Consider the following 18,679-nt stretch of genomic DNA (forward strand, 5'->3'; position numbering starts at 1 on the left):
TTTAGCTTTGCAGCGTGTTCTCCTCCACTGGTGCGGGTTTTACTCTGTACTACCGTTCGCAGTCGCTGCAGTGGGGCATTCCCTCAGGTAGAGGTTCTACCTTGACGCTGGCTTGGCGGTTGTTCCTGTTAAACTCCCTTCCCAGGTAGAGTGTTTAAGGTTAGCTCTCCTTCCCTGGGGCAGTATGGTACCATGGCTTCTAACGGATTCCTCGGATTCCGCAGTTTGTGCCGGCGGGGCATGCTCGGCTCCTTCGGTAAGGGGGTCCTGGAGTAGCCATTACATACTCTGGCTCCTCCTGCACGGCTCCTTCGTCAGGTGACTGATTCGTCTAACGCCGAATTCTGTGGCGTACGCTGCTTGGCCTCCTCCTTAGGCGGAGTATGGCGCCGCAACTATCATCCGGTGGCTACTTCTGTGTAGTGCCAGTCTTAGATGGGGAATGGGCTTCCCCCTACCCCTTTTTCCTTCTGTTTTTTCCTCCTCTGGCTCAGGGTGCACGGTCACTCCACAACCTTGGTAGCTCTTAAGTTACTACTTCCCCTCATCTACGTTGATGCAGGGTATTGGTTCTGTGGTTTTTTTTTTTTTTTTTTCTTCCAGTCTCGTTCTGGACTGACTGTTGGGCTGTGACGGTTTCCATATTTTCCTTCTGCAGTTGAATCCTTCCCGTTGGTCCTGGGTGTACTACCCATATCTACAACTACCTCTCAAGACTTGACTAATGACTGCCATGTCAGTCCGATGGTAGTCATGCCTTTGCACTGCACATTCCGTGGCTAGACTACGAGACTCACCATGCCAGGCGGAGCGGGGGTGCTGTCACGACTCGCCACCGTTGATGGAGTTTCGTTCCTGGAACGGAACACCCCTTCTATTCTTCCTCCTCGAGACAGGAGTTTTTTTCTCTCATCTTGGTCTAGTCGAAATTTCCATCGAGCAGCGTTGCTACACCATCAATACACTGTCGCTGACTGAACTCCACCGCCGGTGATTCTCATATCGTCTTTACTTCTACCTATCCAATGTATTGATTCCTTGGCTTGCGTTTGGACATGCCTCATTCAGGAGTTTTTTTTCTTAGTAGTTTATCAGCCAGCTTCTCAGCTTCCCTACAAGCCTCTTCGGCTCGGGGGATATCGGTGGACCACTTACCGTTTCCGTGCATCGCTTCCCTTTAGCAGGGGTGGATCCTGCGGTCCTGGGTTTTTGGTTTAGCCTTTGATTTCTTGATGGGTCAGGTTCGGCGCTTTCTATCCTTTTCCAGCGTCCTCTGACCCACCCAGGGCCCATAATAATCTTCCTTCAGGGAATGGCACCTACGGTTCCTCCGTACCGTCCTCCTTTACCGCCTTGGGATCTGAACTTAGTCCTTTCAGTGCTCCGTAATTCTCCCCTTGAACCCTTGCGGGAGATGTCACTCCGACTCCAGTCCTGGAATGTTGTTTTTTTCTTGTGGCTATCACATCCATCAGACTGGTGTCCGGGTTGGGGCACTCTCTTGCAGAGAACCTTCCTGGTTCTTCACAGGGATAAGCGGTTCTCCGGCCCGTTCATTCCTTTCTCCCGACGGTGGTCTCTGATTTCCATTTCAATTAAGAAATTATCTGTCCCTCCCTTCACACCCTAGGGAAAGGGAGTTACACCATTTGGACGTTGTCAGGGCTCTGACTATTTATTTGCAAGCCTCCAGTTCCTTCCGGCGTACGGACTCCTCTTCTTTTTCTTTTTTATTATCCCGGAGGGTCCTCGCAAAGCATTGGCAGCCTCCAGGGTGGCAATTTGCACGTCTGCAATTGCTGAAGCATACTGAACCCAGGGCAGGTTTCCGCCCTTCGGTGTCACGGCTCACTCCACCACTCATGGGCTCGGAGGATTCAAGGTTTGGCCACGCAGTTGTGCAAGGCGGCTACTGTCCTCAATACGCACATTCACAAAATTTTGCCAGGTGCATATTTATGCATCAGCGGGCGCTGCCTTGGGCCGCATGGTCTTAGTTGCCTGCAGTGGCGCTTGCTCCATGGGTCTGTGTTTTTCCCTCCCATGGACTGCTCTGAATGAATATGGGCGAGAAAACGAGATTTATGTAAAACTTACCAGTAAAATCTCTTTCTCGCTCTTTATTGGGGGACACGGCAACCACCCAGTATTGTTCGGCCACAGTTGGGGCTGCTGCTGGTTAGAACCTAGTTGGGTTCTTGGCATTTTTGGTGTTCCAAGTTATTTCGTTGGTTTACTTGCTTCTCCTACTGCTTTTACACAAACTGAAGCTCTCTCTCCAGGCTGGAGGGGGGTATAGCTGCCAGGGGAGGAGCTAACAGCTTTTACTAGTGTCAACGCCTCCTAGAGGACATAGCTATACCCATGGTTTCTGTGTCCCCCAGTGAAGAGCGAGAAAGAGATTTTACTGGTAAGTTTTACAAAAATCTCATTTTCATAGGATTTCTTTTTATTTTATTTTTTTATCAATTAATAGTCCCACAAGGGGGCTATAACAGGCAATCCTTTAATTTATTCTAAAATACAATGCATTATCCCTATAGCGCATTGCATTTTAATGTCTGTGCTATACTGGAGAACACAACAAAAAAAAAAACGTTGAAAAGACTCGTGCAGATTTTTGTGGGTTTGTGCACCCAATCTGAACTAAAAACCATCTCGCCCTTCATTAGAAAAGGGTGAAAACTCCAGCTAAAACCACAAACATAATTGACATGCTGTAGAATTCTAAATCCTCACCAGCAGGTCAGTTTCTGCACAGAAAACATCTGTAAAGTGTACATGAGATTTGTTGAATCTCATACACTTTGCTGATACTGTACAGCGCTGCATTTTTATTTTTTTTGCATGGTAATCCACACGGAAAAAGAGTGTGTATTCCACTACATATGCAGGTACCCTAAAGCTAAAAACAAAAGTCGCTGTCACGTAAATGTAACAACAAAGATAAGACTTTTAAACCACCTTGTACACCAAATCATGAAATGTCTAGTCATTGAGGCCTTTTCATGCCTGGTCTTTAAAGGGTGTGTCCCAATACTTTTGTCCATATAGTGTATCTTGTCAAAATTGACTCTAATCTCTGTGCAGGAGAAACTGGAGAATCTGCTGCATGCAAGTGAAGCATTTACTAAGGATCCAGAGGGAGTGGAGGCACTATGGAAAATGGTTGAAGACCGCATGTACTCACTTGAGCCACGAGAGAGGCAGCTGGGACTAGGGGACCATGTAAGTATTTTCCGTGGTAATGTTATTTTATTTTGTTTTATTGTTTTGTAAAGAAAATGTATCCACTTTCCTAACATGTCTATCTTATGGCATATTCACAGTTTTTTGTTTTGTGGTTTTTGTTTAGTTTTTTCATGGAATTTGGTGCCAAAAATTCCTCTGAGCGCATCATTTTTGCCTCTTTCTTTCTTTTCAATGGGGGGCAGTTAAGATTGCCGAGCAATAGTAATGTCTACAGAGCTGTGTTAGGGCTCATTTTCTGTGAGATGATCTGTTTTTTCTGATTGATACTATTTTGCGGCAATCTGGCCATTTTTTTTTTTTTCTTACTGATATAGCATTCACTGTACAGGATAAATATGTTTATATTTTAATAGTACAGGGGTTTTGAGACCAGGCAAGTATCAAAGTGTGTGTGTATAACATATACTCAGTAAATTAAAATATCATCAAAAAGTTATTTCAGTAATTAAAAAAGTGAAACTCGTATATTGTATAGATTTATTGCGCACACACACTATTTCAAGCGTTTATTTTAATGTTGATTATGGCTTACAGCTAATGAAAACCCAAAAGTCAGTATCCCAGAAAATTTGAATATTATGAAAAAGTTCAATATTGCAGACTCATGGCATCGCACTCATCAGCTAATCAACACAAAACACCTGCAAAGGTTTCTTAATCCTTTAAATGGTACCACAGTACCATTTCCCAGTACAAATCAGTAGGCTACACAATCATGGGGAAGACTGCGGACTTGACAGTTGTCCAGCAGGCAGTCATTAACCTCTTCCCGTCCGCCCATAGGATATAAACGTCCTATGGGTGGATCTCTGTTTCTGAACGCACGTTTTAAAACGTCCGTTCAGAAATTGCAGCTGCACGCTAATCGTGCAGCTGCTGATCGGGTTGCCCGCTGTCAGTGACAGCAGGGCAACCCAGAGAGAAGGCAGGGACAGTGCCCAGGTGTCCCTGCCTTGTAGATCGCTGTATACACAGCGCTCACCGAGCGCTGTGTATGCAGAGCAGGAAGTGCTATGCGCTTCCTGTTCCGGCCCGGCGGTCATGTGACCGCCGGGACCGGAGAGTGCAGGGGCTGTGTGAGGTCTTTCACAGACCTCGATCAGCCCTGCACTGAGGCTGTACAGCGCTGTATTATGCTGTACAGCCTCTCTGGGGGGTGTATTTCTTCTGTAACTGGGGCTACTATGTCAGCCCCAGTTACAGGAGAAATCAACATTGGAAAAAAAAAGAAAAAGTGAAGCAAATGTCCCCCAGAGGTCTTGTATGACCTTTATGGGGGACGAAAAGTGTAAAAAAAAAAATATATAAAATAAAGGGTTGAAAAAATAAAATTAAAAAAAGTTTCACATGTAAAAAAAAAAAGTCCCCAAGTAAGGAATAAAAAGAAAATGTTAAAAATAGAAAAAATAAAATAGACATATTTGGTATTGCCGCTTCCGTAAAAACCAGCTCTATAAAAATATCACATGACCTAACCCCTCGGGTGAACACCGTAAAAAAATAAATAAAAAAAAACTGTCAAAACAAGCAATTTTTGTCACCTTATATCACAACACCAAGTGATCAAAAATGCATATGTCCCACAAAATGGTACCAATTAAACCATCACCTCATCCCGCAAAAAATGAGCCCCTACATAAGAAAATCTCTCAAAAAATAAAAAAACTATAGCTCTCAGAACATGGACACATTAAAACATAATTTTTTTGTTTCAAAAATGCTATTATTGTGTAAAACTTTAATAAATGAGAAAAAGTATACATATTAGGTATCGCCACGTCCGTAACAATCTGCTCTATAAAAATGTCACTTGACTGAACCCCTCAGGTGAACGCTGTAAAAATAAATAAATAGAAACTGTGCTAAAACAACCAATTTTTTTGGTCACCTTGCCCCATAAAGTGTTATAATGAATGATCAAAAAATCATATGTACCCAAAAATAGTACTAATAAAACTGGCACCTCATTCCCTAGTTTCCAAAATGGGGTCACTTCTTGGGAGTTTCTACTGTAAGGGTGCATCAGGGGGCTTCAAATGGGACATGGCATCTAAAAACCATGTGGAGTTCCTTTTCTTCTGCGCCCTGCCGTGTGCCCATACAGCAGTTTACGACCACATGTGGGGTGTTTCTGTAAACCGCAGAATCTGGGTAATAAATATTGAGTTTTGTTTGGCTGTTAACCATCGATTAAAATGGAAAATCTGCCAAAAAAGTGAAATTTAAAAATTTGATCTCCATTTTCCTTGAATTCTTGTGGAACGCCTAAAGGGTTAACAAAGTTTGTAAAAACGGTTTTGAATACCTTGAGGGGTGTAGTTTCTACAATGGGGTCATTTATGGGGGTGTCCACTATGTAGGCCCCACAAAGTGACTTCAGACCTGAACTGGTCCATAAAAAGTGGGTTTTGGCAATTTTCTTAAGAATTTGAAGAATTGCTTCTAAACTTCTAAGCCTTCTAACGTCCTAAAAAAATAAAATGACATTTCCAAAATGATGCCAACATAAAGTAGACATATGGGGAATGTTAAGTAATAAATATTTTGAGGTATCACTTTCTGTTTTAAAAGCAGAGAAATTGAAATTTAGAAAATTGCGAATTTTTCAAATTTTGGGGTAAATTTGTGATTTTTTTCATAAATAAAGGTGAAATATTTTGACTCAAATTTATGACTATCATGAAGTACAATGTGTCACGAGAAAACAATCTCTGAATGACTTGGATAAATAAAGGCGTTCCAAAGTTATTACCACATAAAGTGAGATATGTCAGTTTTGCTAAATAAGGCCTGGTCAGGAAGGGGGCAAATGGCCCAGATGGCAAATGGTTAATATCCTCCTCAACCACAAAAGGTTATTGCTGAAGATGCTGGCTGTTCAGAATGTTGTATCCAAGCATATTAATGGAAAGTAGAGTGGAAGTAGTATGTGTGGTGGACAGATGTGCACAAGCAACAGGGAAAACTGCAGCCTTGAAAGGATTGAGAAGAAAAGGCCATCCAAGAATTTGGGGGAGATTCACATAGAGTGGATTGTGGCTGGAGTCACCACACACAGATGTGAAGAGCCCACCACATAGAGATGTATGCAACTGTTGCATTCCATGTGCTAAGCCACTCATGACCTAGAAACCATGTCGGAATCGTGTTAGGCTACTTTAACATCAACGTTTTCCTTTCCGGTATTGAAATCAGTCATAGGATCTCAATACTGTAGGAAAACTCTTCAGTTTTGTCCCCATTTATTGTCAATAAGGACAAAACTGAATGCAACGGATGCACCAGAATGCATTCCATTCAGTTTGGTTTCGTTCCCATACCGGACAGAAACCCGCTACAAGTAGCAGTTTGAGTGCGTCATGGGATGCGGAGCAAGACAGATCTGGCATGAAACACAACGTACAGATGTACAATGCACACACACTCTTAACTCAAATTTCTAAACTCATTGTTATCTTGAAACAAAAGCCATTGAAAAGCAATTGCTTAATGCATTTAGTTGCATTGATAACATGTCTCATAAAGCACGTGTGTTAACCCTGCTACATCCGTAGGTCAATGGTGCCAGATCCATTTTCTCGGACACAAAAGAAAACCGATCCACGCCCATTGGCTTACAATGGTTTTAGTGCCAGATTCTTCATAGCTATTGTATTATCCTAAAGTAAGTGTTTTAACTGATCCATGATGGATCTAGCAAAAATGCAGATGTGAAAGTAGCCTTACCTTGGCTATGGAGAAAAAGAACTGGACTGTTGCTTAGTGGTCCAAAGTTGTTTTCAGATGAAAGTAAAATTTACATTTGGAAATCAAGATCCCAGAGTCGGGAGGAAGAGTGGAGAGGCACACAGGTCAAGGTGCTTGAGGTCCAGTGTGAAGTTTCCAGTCAGTCATGGTTTGGGGAATTATGTCATCTGCCGGTGTTGATCCACTGTGTTAGGCTGCATGCACACGACCGTTACGTTTTTTGAGGTCCGCAAACCGTGTGCCTTCCGCAATTTACGGAACGGGCGGCCCATTGTAGAAATGCCTATTGTTGTCCGCAAAACGGACAAGAAAAGCACATGTTATATATTTTTTGCGGGGCTACAGAACGGCGCAACGGATGTGGACAGCACACGGAGTGCTGTTCGCATCTTTTGCGGCCCCATTGAAGTGAATGAGAAGAAACTGACGGCTCGGATGTGGACCAAAACAACGGCCGTGTGCATGTAGCCTTATATGAAGTCCAAAGTCAGTGCAGCCGTCTACTGGGAAATCTTAGAGCACTTCATGCTTCTCTCTGCTTACAAGCTTTATGTACATGCAGATTTAATTTTCCAGCAGGTATCACTGTGCTTCATTGGCTAGCAAACTTTCCTGCCCTTAGCCATAGAGAATCTGAGGTTTTGTTAAAAGGAAGATGAGACACAGACCCAAAATACAGATGAGCTGAAGGCGGCTATCAAAGCAACCTGGGCTTCCATAACACCTCAGCAGTGCTCACCTGATCGCTTCGATGCCACATAGCATTGATGCAGTAAAAGCAGCCCCAACCAAGTATTAAGTATATATACTGTATATACTTTTCAATATTTCTGTATTAAAAATATTTTTTTAAATTGGTCTTATATAATCTAATTTTTCCATATGCCTCCACAACAGCACCAGCAGGAGGGTATCCTGCCTCCCAAGGACAGGAAACAACATGGAGACCAATAATTTGAAAAGCCCCTCCCCTTTACCTCCTAGTTGTTTCCTGTCCCCGGGATGGATGGAGACCTTCACAGGCAGAGGAGTCTTTTTTTTTTTTTTTTTTTTTTTTTTTTCTCTGCCCCTGGAAAGACGCTCAGCCTTTGGTTTGTTGGCCCTGAGAACTTCTTAGGAGGGCTATAGCAGAGCGCAAGACACAGCCTCCCACCCCTATCTTCTCTCTCTACCTGCGCTTTGGTGTAAGTCATACATGGATTCAGGCAGCCCCGGGTTCTGCCATGGCTGAGTGGGATCAGCAGGCAGGCGGATCAGGCCCGCATCTGTGGAAGGCTGGGGCCGCGCCTTCCTCTTGCTTTGGAGCAGAGGAAGTGGTGATTCGGGGCTGCCGGGCCGCTCACAATTTTGTTTCCTGGCCCTGGGAGGCAGGATATCCTCCTGTTGGTGCCGTTGTGGAGGCTATATGGAAAATCCAATTACCGGAAAGAGTAATTTTCATCATTATGAGATACTAACGTTTGGGTTTTCATTAGCTGTAAGCCATAATCGTCAACTTTAAAGGAAATAAACACTTGAAATAAATAACTCTGTGTAATAAATCTATATAATGAGTTTCACTATTTGAATTAAATTACTGAGATTAACTTTTCGATGATATTGAAATTTATTGAGATGCACAAATAGATGGAGTTGGTGACTTACAATGGTAGGTGTGTTGGTCTATCTAAATGGGACTATGAGCAGTGTTGAGATCACCTTAATAAGCTATTACTAGGAAGACATTCACATACGTTCTGCACTAACCTAATAAAGAAGGAATAATTCAGATCATTTGGGACATAAACATTTAAAGGGGATCTCCAGGAATTAAGAAAATAAAAATACTTTAATATTACTTTATTATAAATACACTGCTCAAAAAAATAAAGGGAACACAAAAATAACACATCCTAGATCTGAAATAATTAAATATTCTTCTGAAATACTTTGTTCTTTACATAGTTGAATGTGCTGACAACAAAATCACACAAAAAAAAAATATGGAAATCAAATTTTTTAACCCATGGAGGTCTGGATTTGGAGTCACACTCAAAATTAAAGTGGAAAAACACACTACAGGCTGATCCAACTTTGATGTAATGTCCTTAAAACAAGTCAAAATGAAGCTCAGTAGTGTGTGTGGCCTCCACCTGCCTGTATGACCTCCCTACAACGCCTGTGCATGCTCCTGATGAGGTGGCGGACGGTCTCCTGAGGGATCTCCTCCCAGACCTGGACTAAAGCATCTGCCAACTCCTGGGCAGTCTGTGGTGCAACGTGACGTTGGTGGATAGAGCGAGACATGATGTTCCAGATGTGCTCAATTGGATTCAGGTCTGGGGAACGGGCGGGCCAGTCCATAGCATCAATGCCTTCGTCTTGCAGGAACTGCTGACACACTCCAGCCACATGAGGTCTAGCATTGTCTTGCATTAGGAGGAACCCAGTGCCAACCGCACCAGCATATGGTCTCACAAGGGGTCTGAGGATCTCATCTCGGTACCTAATGGCAGTCCGGCTACCTCTGGCGAGCACATGGAGGGCTGTGCGGCTCTCCAAAGAAATGCCACCCCACACCATTACTGACCCAATGCCAAACCGGTCATGCTGGAGGATGTTGCAGGCAGCAGAACGTTCTCCACGGCGTCTCCAGACTCTGTCACATCTGTCACGTGCTCAGTGTGAACCTGCTTTCATCTGTGAAGAGCACAGGGCGCCAGTGGCGAATTTGCCAATCTTGGTGTTCTCTGGCAAATGCCAAACGTCCTGCACGGTGTTGGGCTGTAAGCTCAACCCCCACCTGTGGACGTCGGGCCCTCATATCACCCTCATGGAGTCTGTTTCTGACCGTTTGAGCAGACACATGCACATTTGTGGCCTGCTGGAGGTCATTTTGCAGGGCTCTGGCAGTGCTCCTCCTGTTCCTCCTTGCACAAAGGCGGAGGTAGCGGTCCTGCTGCTGGGTTTTTGCCCTCCTACGGCCTCCTCCACGTCTCCTGATGTACTGGCCTGTCTCCTGGTAGCGCCTCCATGCTCTGGACACTACGCTGACAGACACAGCAAACCTTCTTGCCACAGCTCGCATTGATGTGCCATCCTGGATAAGCTGCACTACCTGAGCCACTTGTGTGGGTTGTAGACTCAGTCTCATGCTACCACTAGAGTGAAAGCACCGCCAGCATTCGAAAGTGACCAAAACATCAGCCAGGAAGCATAGGAACTGAGAAGTGGTCTGTGGTTACCACCTGCAGAACCACTCCTTTATTGGGGGTGTCTTGCTAATTGCCTATAATTTCCACCTGTTGTCTATTCCATTTGCACAACAGCATGTGAAATTGATTGTCACTCAGTGTTGCTTCCTAAGTGGACAGTTTGATTTCACAGAAGTGTGATTGACTTGGAGTTACATTGTGTTGTTTAAGTGTTCCCTTTATTTTTTTGAGCAGTGTATGTTCCCAAATATCTTTCATTAGTTATAATGGCCCGTTTTGTCTAGGGAGCAATCATTAGGTGAAGTAAAATGTCCGCTGTCCTAGAAGTACACACAAAACCTGTCCTAATCACACAGGACCAGTTACTTCAGAACACTGAGCTAAAGAGCTGCCATCCTCCTCTCCTACTTGTCAGGTATTATGGAAATCATGAGCAGACATGAAGTGCAGAGAGAACAGACTGTAGTAATGTGGGGCTGTGGTAATGGAGACTGCATACAAGTGCTGCTGCTCATTATCTGCATCCTCCCCACCCTTCTCTTTATACTTTGTCTCCTCATGAACTCCATTCCTACAGAGATTCAGCTGAAAATCATATTAAACTGTATTTAGCATCATAATCCCTTACCAGCAGTGCAGAGAGTAGGATGAGGCGGCTCCATAGCTCAGTGTTGTGAAGTAACTTGTCCTTCTGTGGGATTAGGACAGGTTTGTGTGTACTAATGGGGCGGCAGACATTTTATTCCCCCTGATGATTGCTACCCAGACAAAACAAGCAGTTATAACTAATGAAAGGTATTTGGGAATATATTTATAATAAAGTATTATTTAGGCATTTTCTTTTTTTTTTTTTTTTTTTTTTTTAAGAAATGTTTTTTTTTTTTCAAAGGAAAGACAAAATATAAAATACATGGGCTAAAGGTATTATGTCGACATACGAGTAACTTCTCGAACGGTCATAATAAACATGTCATTGTGCCAAGCGACCTAGCATCCCTTTCAACTGCTCCTCTAGGTACCACTTCGTTAGTGCAAAAGGTTTCATGATATTCTCAATTTCGGAATCGGAGAAGAACTGTCAGGAAGCCTCTCCATTTCTTGAGAAATTTGCCTCCCTTCCCTTCCTTATGTTTTATTACATCCCCTCGCTCCAAGGTCAGTAACTCTTTGAGACAGGCTAAAATGTCATCCCTAGAGGGGACTGAAGGCTGAAGCCAGTGTTGCAATATGCTCCTTTTGGCTACCATACAAAGTGCATGGAAGAGGGTCGGCAATCTACGTTCCATAGGGACCCCATCCTTCAGTTCCTCCCAGTAATGAAACAAGAAGATCACAGGGCTCAACGGGACCGTCAGATTCCAACTATCCTTTGAAATCTGGGCTACCTGGATCCATAGGCTTTGTATTTGAGGATAGGACCATAGACCATGAAATAGGTCGGTGTGCATTACCTTACATTTTGGGCAACTAGTGATCCTGTCCGACCTATTAGGAGCTGTCGGGAGATTGAAAGCATAGATGGCATTATGCATTATCCTGAAATGTGTCCCCCCAAGTTTCATTTATAACTGAGTTCCTCAAAGCCCACCATCCTTTCAAGATCTTCTCCCCTGCCTCATCGTCCTCTAAGATACGGGCCCATGGGCGAAAAGCCAGGTGTGGCAGACCGTCCCCCAAAGTCTCCCGTAACTGGGAGTATAAGAGAGATATGGATTGTGTGCCTGTGCCCTTCAATACTATCTTGTCAAACTAATTTTTCGTTATTTCCTTAGAAACATCTCTCAACCTATCGGTCAGGAATTTACTGACTTGGGTGTATTGAATAGTTTGAAAAGGACTCAGGTGAAAAATGGCCCTAACTTTCTGACATGACAGCCATCTATTCTCGGTCTTATGCAACAACTGCTGGGCCGTTAGTATTCCCTTCTGTTTCCATTCCTTAACCACCTCCCGACCGCCTAACACATGGATGCGTCCGGAAGGTGGTTGATTCATTACTCCTGGACGCATCCGTGCGTCATCTCGCGAGACGCGAGATTTCGGTCAGAGCCGGCCCGCGCATCGCAAAAGTTAAAGAACAAGTTCGTCACCAGCCTGCCAGCAACGATCATTGGTCCCCTTGGTTAGGTAGTTTAGCGTGAGTTAGCGCCCAGCCCACCGCACCGCAGTCACTTATTCGCTGTTTAGCGTATCGCTAATCAGCATTTGTACTTTTATAGTATCTGTAAGTGATCAAAACTGATCACGGTCAGATCTATAATTGTATTAGTGTCACCTTAGCTCGCCCTCCACCCAAAACGCAGTGTTTGCCCGATCAGGCCTGATAGGTCGCCCACACGTGCGTTCACCCACGCCCGCCCTGCCGCAGTGACAAAAAATATATATTTTTTGATCACTGCACATTTACTTTACACGCGCTGCGGCGATAAAAAAATCAGTTTTCAACCGCAGCGGCCTCCGGTACTTCGCTAGCCTCCCCTTTGTAAGACAGGCTTGCTTTTTTTCTTGGGTAGTCTCAGGGAATACCCCTAAATTTAGTAGTCCAAAATGTCAAACAGGGGGTATTCTTCTGAAGAGGCCTACAGGATTCTGACCCAGTCGGATGAGGAGTGGGAACCCTCATCTGACGAATCTAGCGGGTCAGAATATGAACCTGTAGAAAGCAGTGGCTCTCTGACCCAAAGTTCGGACGAGGAGGCTGAGGTCCCTGATAGCACCAGGCGTACCCGGCCCCGTGTCGCTAGACCACAGGTTACGCAGGATCCGCTTCAAGAGCAGCAGAGTGGGGCTGTCGCTGCCGGATCACGTGGTGAGGGATAAACCAGCAGCGCAGCCCTTCCTGGACCTAGTACCAGCACTGCCGTACAACATGGTGAAGTAGCGAGCACCAGAAGGGCAGTTGAAGCTGGTACGGTGGCACGTGCAGTAGTTACCCCGTCGCAGCCACCGCACAGACAGGCCCGTAGAGCCCCTAGAATCCCTGAGGTGCTGGCAAACCCTGATTGGCAGTCACCAACTTCAGCCGCACCATTAGTTCCCCCTTTCACCGCCCAGTCTGGAGTTCGGGTTGAGACGGCTCATATCGGTTCGGCCCTGGGATTTTTTGAGCTGTTCTTGACTGCGGAGCTCTTAGACTTAGTTGTGGCAGAAACAAACCGGTATGCCACACAATTTATAACCGCAAACCCGGGAAGCTTTTATGCCCAGCCTTTCCGGTGGAAACCAGTCCAAGTTTCCGAAATTAAAATTTTTATGGGCCTTCTCCTCAACATGGGTCTAACTAAAAAGCATGAATTACGGTCATATTGTCCACGAACCCAATTCATCACATGCCCATGTTCTCTGCTGCTATGTCCAGGACACGATTTGAGACCATCCTGCGTTTTCTGCATTTTAGCGACAACACCACCTCCCGTCCCAGAGGCCACCCAGCTTTTGACCGGCTCCACAAAATTCGGCCCCTAATAGACCATTTCAACCAGAAATTTGCAGATTTGTATACCCCCGAGCAAAACATCTGCATAGACGAGTCCCTAATACATTTTACCGGGCGCCTTGGCTTCAAACAATACATCCCAAGCAAGCGTGCCTGGTATGGGGTCAAATTGTATAAGCTCTGTGAAAGGGCCACAGGCTATACCCACAAATTTCGTGTCTATGAGGGAAAAGATCAGACCCTGGAGCCGGTCGGTTGCCCTGACTACCTGGGGAGCAGTGGGAAGACAGTCTGGGACTTGGTGTCACCGTTATTTGGCAAGGGGTACCATCTTTATGTGGACAATTTCTACACAAGTGTGGCCCTCTTTAGGCATTTGTTTCTAGAACGGATTTGCGCCTGTGGCACCGTGCGACCTAGTCGCCGGGGCTTCCCCCAACGGCTCGTTACCACCCGTCTTGCAAGGGGGGAGAGGGCTGCCTTGTGTAACGAAGAACTGCTCGCGGTGGAATGGAGAGACAAGCGTGACGTTTACATGCTCTCCTCCATTCACGCAGACACGACAATCAAAATTGAGCGAGCAACCCGTGTCATTGAAAAGCCCCTCAGTCCACGACTATAATTTGCTCATGGGAGGGGTGGACTTCAATGACCAGATGTTGTCTCCGTATTTAGTTTCCCGCAGAACCAGACGCTGGTATAAGAAGGTGTCTGTATATTTGATTCAATTGGCTCTGTATAATAGTTTTGTTCTCTACAGTAAGGCTGGGAGAACACGATCCTTCCTCAAATTCCAGGAAGAGATCATCGAGAACCTCCTGTATCCAGAAGGTTCCGTGGCCCCATCCACCAGTGTAGTTAGCCGTCTACACGAGCGACATTTCCCCAATGTCGTTGCTGGTACCTCAACCCAACCGTCACCCCGAAAAAGATGTTGTGTCTGTAGCAGGAGTGGAATAAGGCGTGACACCCGATATTTCTGTCCTGACTGTCCTGACCACCCTGCCCTATGCTTAGGAGAGTGTTTCCGGAAGTACCACACATAGGTACACCTAGCATAGGGATCACATCTCACCAGGACAGGCACACAGGGCTATTAGGGCCCATTCACTCACAGCTGCTGCAAACGTCTCCTTTCACATGGGACAAAGTGCATAACGTACTTCGCCACATCTTTGGGCGATTTGCGCTTTGCACATTGACCCATGGGGAAGGAGAGGTTTGTTCTATAAAGGTAAAAAAAACAAAAAAAACACCAGTAAGCAAAAAGGTTAATGTTCAGTTCAAAAAGTTAAAGTTTATATGTTCTCTTCCAAAGTTAATAAAATTATTGTTTTACCTTCCAGGTGGACCAACCGATCGACTAGCTGCAGCACTGATGTGCATTCTGACAGAAGCATTGCGCTGCTGTCAGATTACACGCAAGTCGGTGTATGCGGCGCTGCAAGATGAGATTTCTCCTCTGCAGTAAAAGATACGTTTGCCGAGGCATATGAGCTGAGGAGGTGGCGGTGTTCCTATGCTTTGGCAAACACTTTGTATATAAAAAAAAAATAAATTAAAAAAAATCCTGGCAATGATTTATTCATCCACATCGATTGATGTGAATGGAGAAATCTGGTTTGCCAGGGCATACCAGCTAAGTGGGTATGGATGTTGGGCGGAGCTCCTATGTCCTGGCAGACGCCTTTCCCCTCCTTTTTTTTTTTTGGCAGAGATTTTTTCATCCACAGTGATCGATGCGAATGAAGAAATCTGTGCCGTTCATTTTTTTCTTTCAGCCCAGAGGCTGAACGAAAAAAAAATATCTCGTTACCCGTATGCTCAATATAAGGAGAATAGCAGAAACTCCTAATGCTGGCCATACATGTAATGATTGCGGAGACCCTCAAATGCCAGGGCAGTACAAACACCCCACAAATAACACCATTTTGGAAAGAAGACACCCCAAGGTATTCGCTGAAGGGCATATTGAGTCCATGAAAGATTGAAATCTTTGTCCCAAGTTAGCGGAAAGGGAGACTTTGTGAGAAAAAAATCAAATTCCGCTAACTTGTGCCCAAATTTTTTTTTTTCTATGAACTCGCCATGCCCCTCATTGAATACCTTGGGGTGTCTTCTTTCCAAAATGGGGTCACATGTGGGGTATTTATACTGCCCTGGCATTTTAGGGGCCCCAAAGCGTGAGAAGAAGTCTGGTATCCAAATGTCTAAAAATGCCCTCCTAAAAGGAATTTGGGCACCTTTGCCCACCTAGGCTGCAAAAAAGTGTCAAAAGTGTCACACATGTGGTATCTCCGTATTCAGGAGAAGTTGGGGAATGTGTTTTGGGGTGTCATTTTACATATACCCATGCTGGGTGAGATAAATATCTTGGTCAAATGCCAACTTTGTATAAAAAAATGGGAAAAGTTGTCTTTTGCCAAGATATTTCTCTCACCCAGCATGGGTATATGTAAAATGACACCCCAAAACACATTCCCCAACTTCTCCTGAATACGGAGATACCACATGTGTGACACTTTTTTGCAGCCTAGGTGGGCAAAGAGCACCTTTCGGATTTCACAGGTCATTTACCAACTTACCACACATTTGGGCCCCTAGAATGCCAGGGCAGTATAACTACTCCACAAGTGACCCCATTTTGGAAAGAAGACACCCTAAGGTATTCCGTAAGGGGCATGGCGAGTTCCTATAATTTTTTATTTTTTGTCACAAGTTAGTGGAAAATGATGATTTTTTTTTTTTCCTTACAAAGTCTCATATTCCACTAACTTGTGACAAAAAATAAAAACTTCCATGAACTCACTATGCCCATCAGCGAATACCTTGGGGTGTCTTCTTTCCAAAATGGGGTCACTTGTGGGGTAGTTATACTGCCCTGGCATTCTAGGGGCCCAAATGTGTGGTAAGGAGTTTGAAATCAAATTCTGTAAAAAATGACCAGTGAAATCCGAAAGGTGCTCTTTGGAATATGGGCCCCTTTGCCCACCTAGGCTGCAAAAAAGTGTCACACATGTGGTATCTCCGTATTCAGGCGAAGTTGGGCAATGTGTTTTGGGGTGTCATTTTACATATACCCATGCTGGGTGAGAGAAATATCTTGACAAAAGACCACTTTTCCCATTTTTTTTTTATACAAAGTTGGCATTTGACCAAGATATTTATCTCACCCAGCATGGGGATATGTAAAAAGACACCCCAAAACACATTACCCAACTTCTCCTGAATACGGAGATACCACATGTGTGACACTTTTTTGCAGCCTAGGTGGGCAAAGGGGCCCACATTCCAAAGAGCACCTTTCGGATTTCACTGGCCATTTATTACAGAATTTGATTTCAAACTCCTTACCACACATTTTGGCCCCTAGAATGCCAGGGCAGTATAACTACCCCACAAGTGACCCCATTTTGGAAAGAAGACACCCCAAGGTATTCGCTGATGGGCATAGTGAGTTCATAGAACTTTTGATTTTTTGTCACAAGTTAGTGGAATATGAGACTTTGTAAGAAAAAAAAAAAAAAAAATCATCATTTTCCGCTAACTTGTGACAAAAAATAAAAAGTTCTATGAACTCACTATGCCCATCAGCGAATACCTTAGGGTGTCTACTTTCCGAAATGGGGTCATTTGTGGGGTGTTTGTACTGTCTGGGCATTGTAGAACCTCAGGAAACATGACAGGTGCTCAGAAAGTCAGAGCTGCTTCAAAAAGCGGAAATTCACATTTTTGTACCATAGTTTGTAAACGCTATAACTTTTACCCAAACCATTTTTTTTTTACCCAAACATTTTTTTTTTATCAAAGACATGTAGAACAATAAATTTAGAGCAAAATTTATATATGGATTTCGGTTTTTTTGCTAAATTTTACAACTGAAAGTGAAAAATGTCATTTTTTTGCAAAAAAATCGTTAAATTTCGATTAATAACAAAAAAAGTAAAAATGTCAGCAGCAATGAAATACCACCAAATGAAAGCTCTATTAGTGAGAAGAAAAGAAGGTAAAATTCATTTGGGTGGTAAGTTGCATGACCGAGCAATAAACGGTGAAAGTAGTGTAGGTCAGAAGTGTAAAAAGTGGCCTGGTCTTTCAGGGTGTTTTAAGCTATAGGGGCTGAGGTGGTTAAACAAGGCATTACTCCTTCCCTGCTCGAATTCCGGATGTCCCCACAAGGGCCAAAATTTCGAAACCCTCTGACAGAGTCACAAATTCTTCCTAATACTACGCCACGCTGCCCAAGTGTGACGGAAAATAGTCGAGTTCCGCAGGTGCATGGGGAGGGCTCTCAAAGCTGTGTGTAACAGGGTGCAAGGATCCCAAGGTGCGCAAAGTTCCTTCTCTAAAGCATAGTCAGAATGAAAACTTGTGTGATGCAGCCAGTCAATAATGTGTCTGAGAAGACACGCATGATTCTATATTCTAACGTCAGGTATATTCATTCCCCCTTTAATTTTAAGGGCCATCAGCTTCCTCAGACTTTATTCTTGGTCTCTTTCCCTTCCAGATAAAACATGCCACCTCACCATGAAGTCTGCTGACGTCCACATGTTTAATCAGCAAGGGCAACGTTTGGAGAGGATAAAGAAGTCTGGAGAAGCTGATCATTTTAACTAAATGATTTCTGCCCAGTAGGGGTAGATTCTGCCACTTACGCAACTCAGAAGTCACCTTGTTTAGTAGAGGGGTGTAGTTTAGACCATACAAGGATTCTGCTCTGGGACCTATCTTGATTCCTAAATATGTAATGTGGTCTTTAGCCCCCGGTATCCCACCCATATCACTCCTCGAGTTCAATCTTGTCCCCCACCCCCTCCCCAGTTGTAAAAGAGCACACTTGGATGTATTTATCTTAAAACCTGAGAACTGACCAAATTCTGCTATGCTGTTCAATACCGCCTGTAGATCTGAAATGGGGGTTTCCATAAATAAGAGTATGTCATCAGCGAAAAAAATAGCTTTCAGTTCAGAATTCCCTATTCTAATACCCTCAAAAATCCCACCTGAGTTTAGGAGACGAACCAGTGGCTCCACAGCCAGGTCGAAC

General features: G+C 44.3%; 1 protein-coding gene across 1 annotated transcript in view; it reads left to right on the forward strand.

Moving 5' to 3' along the window:
- The window catches only part of DPP3 (dipeptidyl peptidase 3), a 180,465-nt gene that overhangs the window by 53,919 nt on the left and 107,867 nt on the right, over nt 1–18,679 (forward strand). Inside the window, exon 3 of the mRNA XM_040409072.1 lies at nt 3,091–3,228. Within this exon, the coding sequence (XP_040265006.1) occupies nt 3,091–3,228 (138 nt within the window). The remainder of the gene's footprint in view (nt 1–3,090; nt 3,229–18,679) is intronic.

The sequence above is a fragment of the Bufo bufo genome, chromosome 10 (assembly GCF_905171765.1).
Source record: "Bufo bufo chromosome 10, aBufBuf1.1, whole genome shotgun sequence".
Lineage (NCBI taxonomy): Eukaryota > Metazoa > Chordata > Amphibia > Anura > Bufonidae > Bufo > Bufo bufo.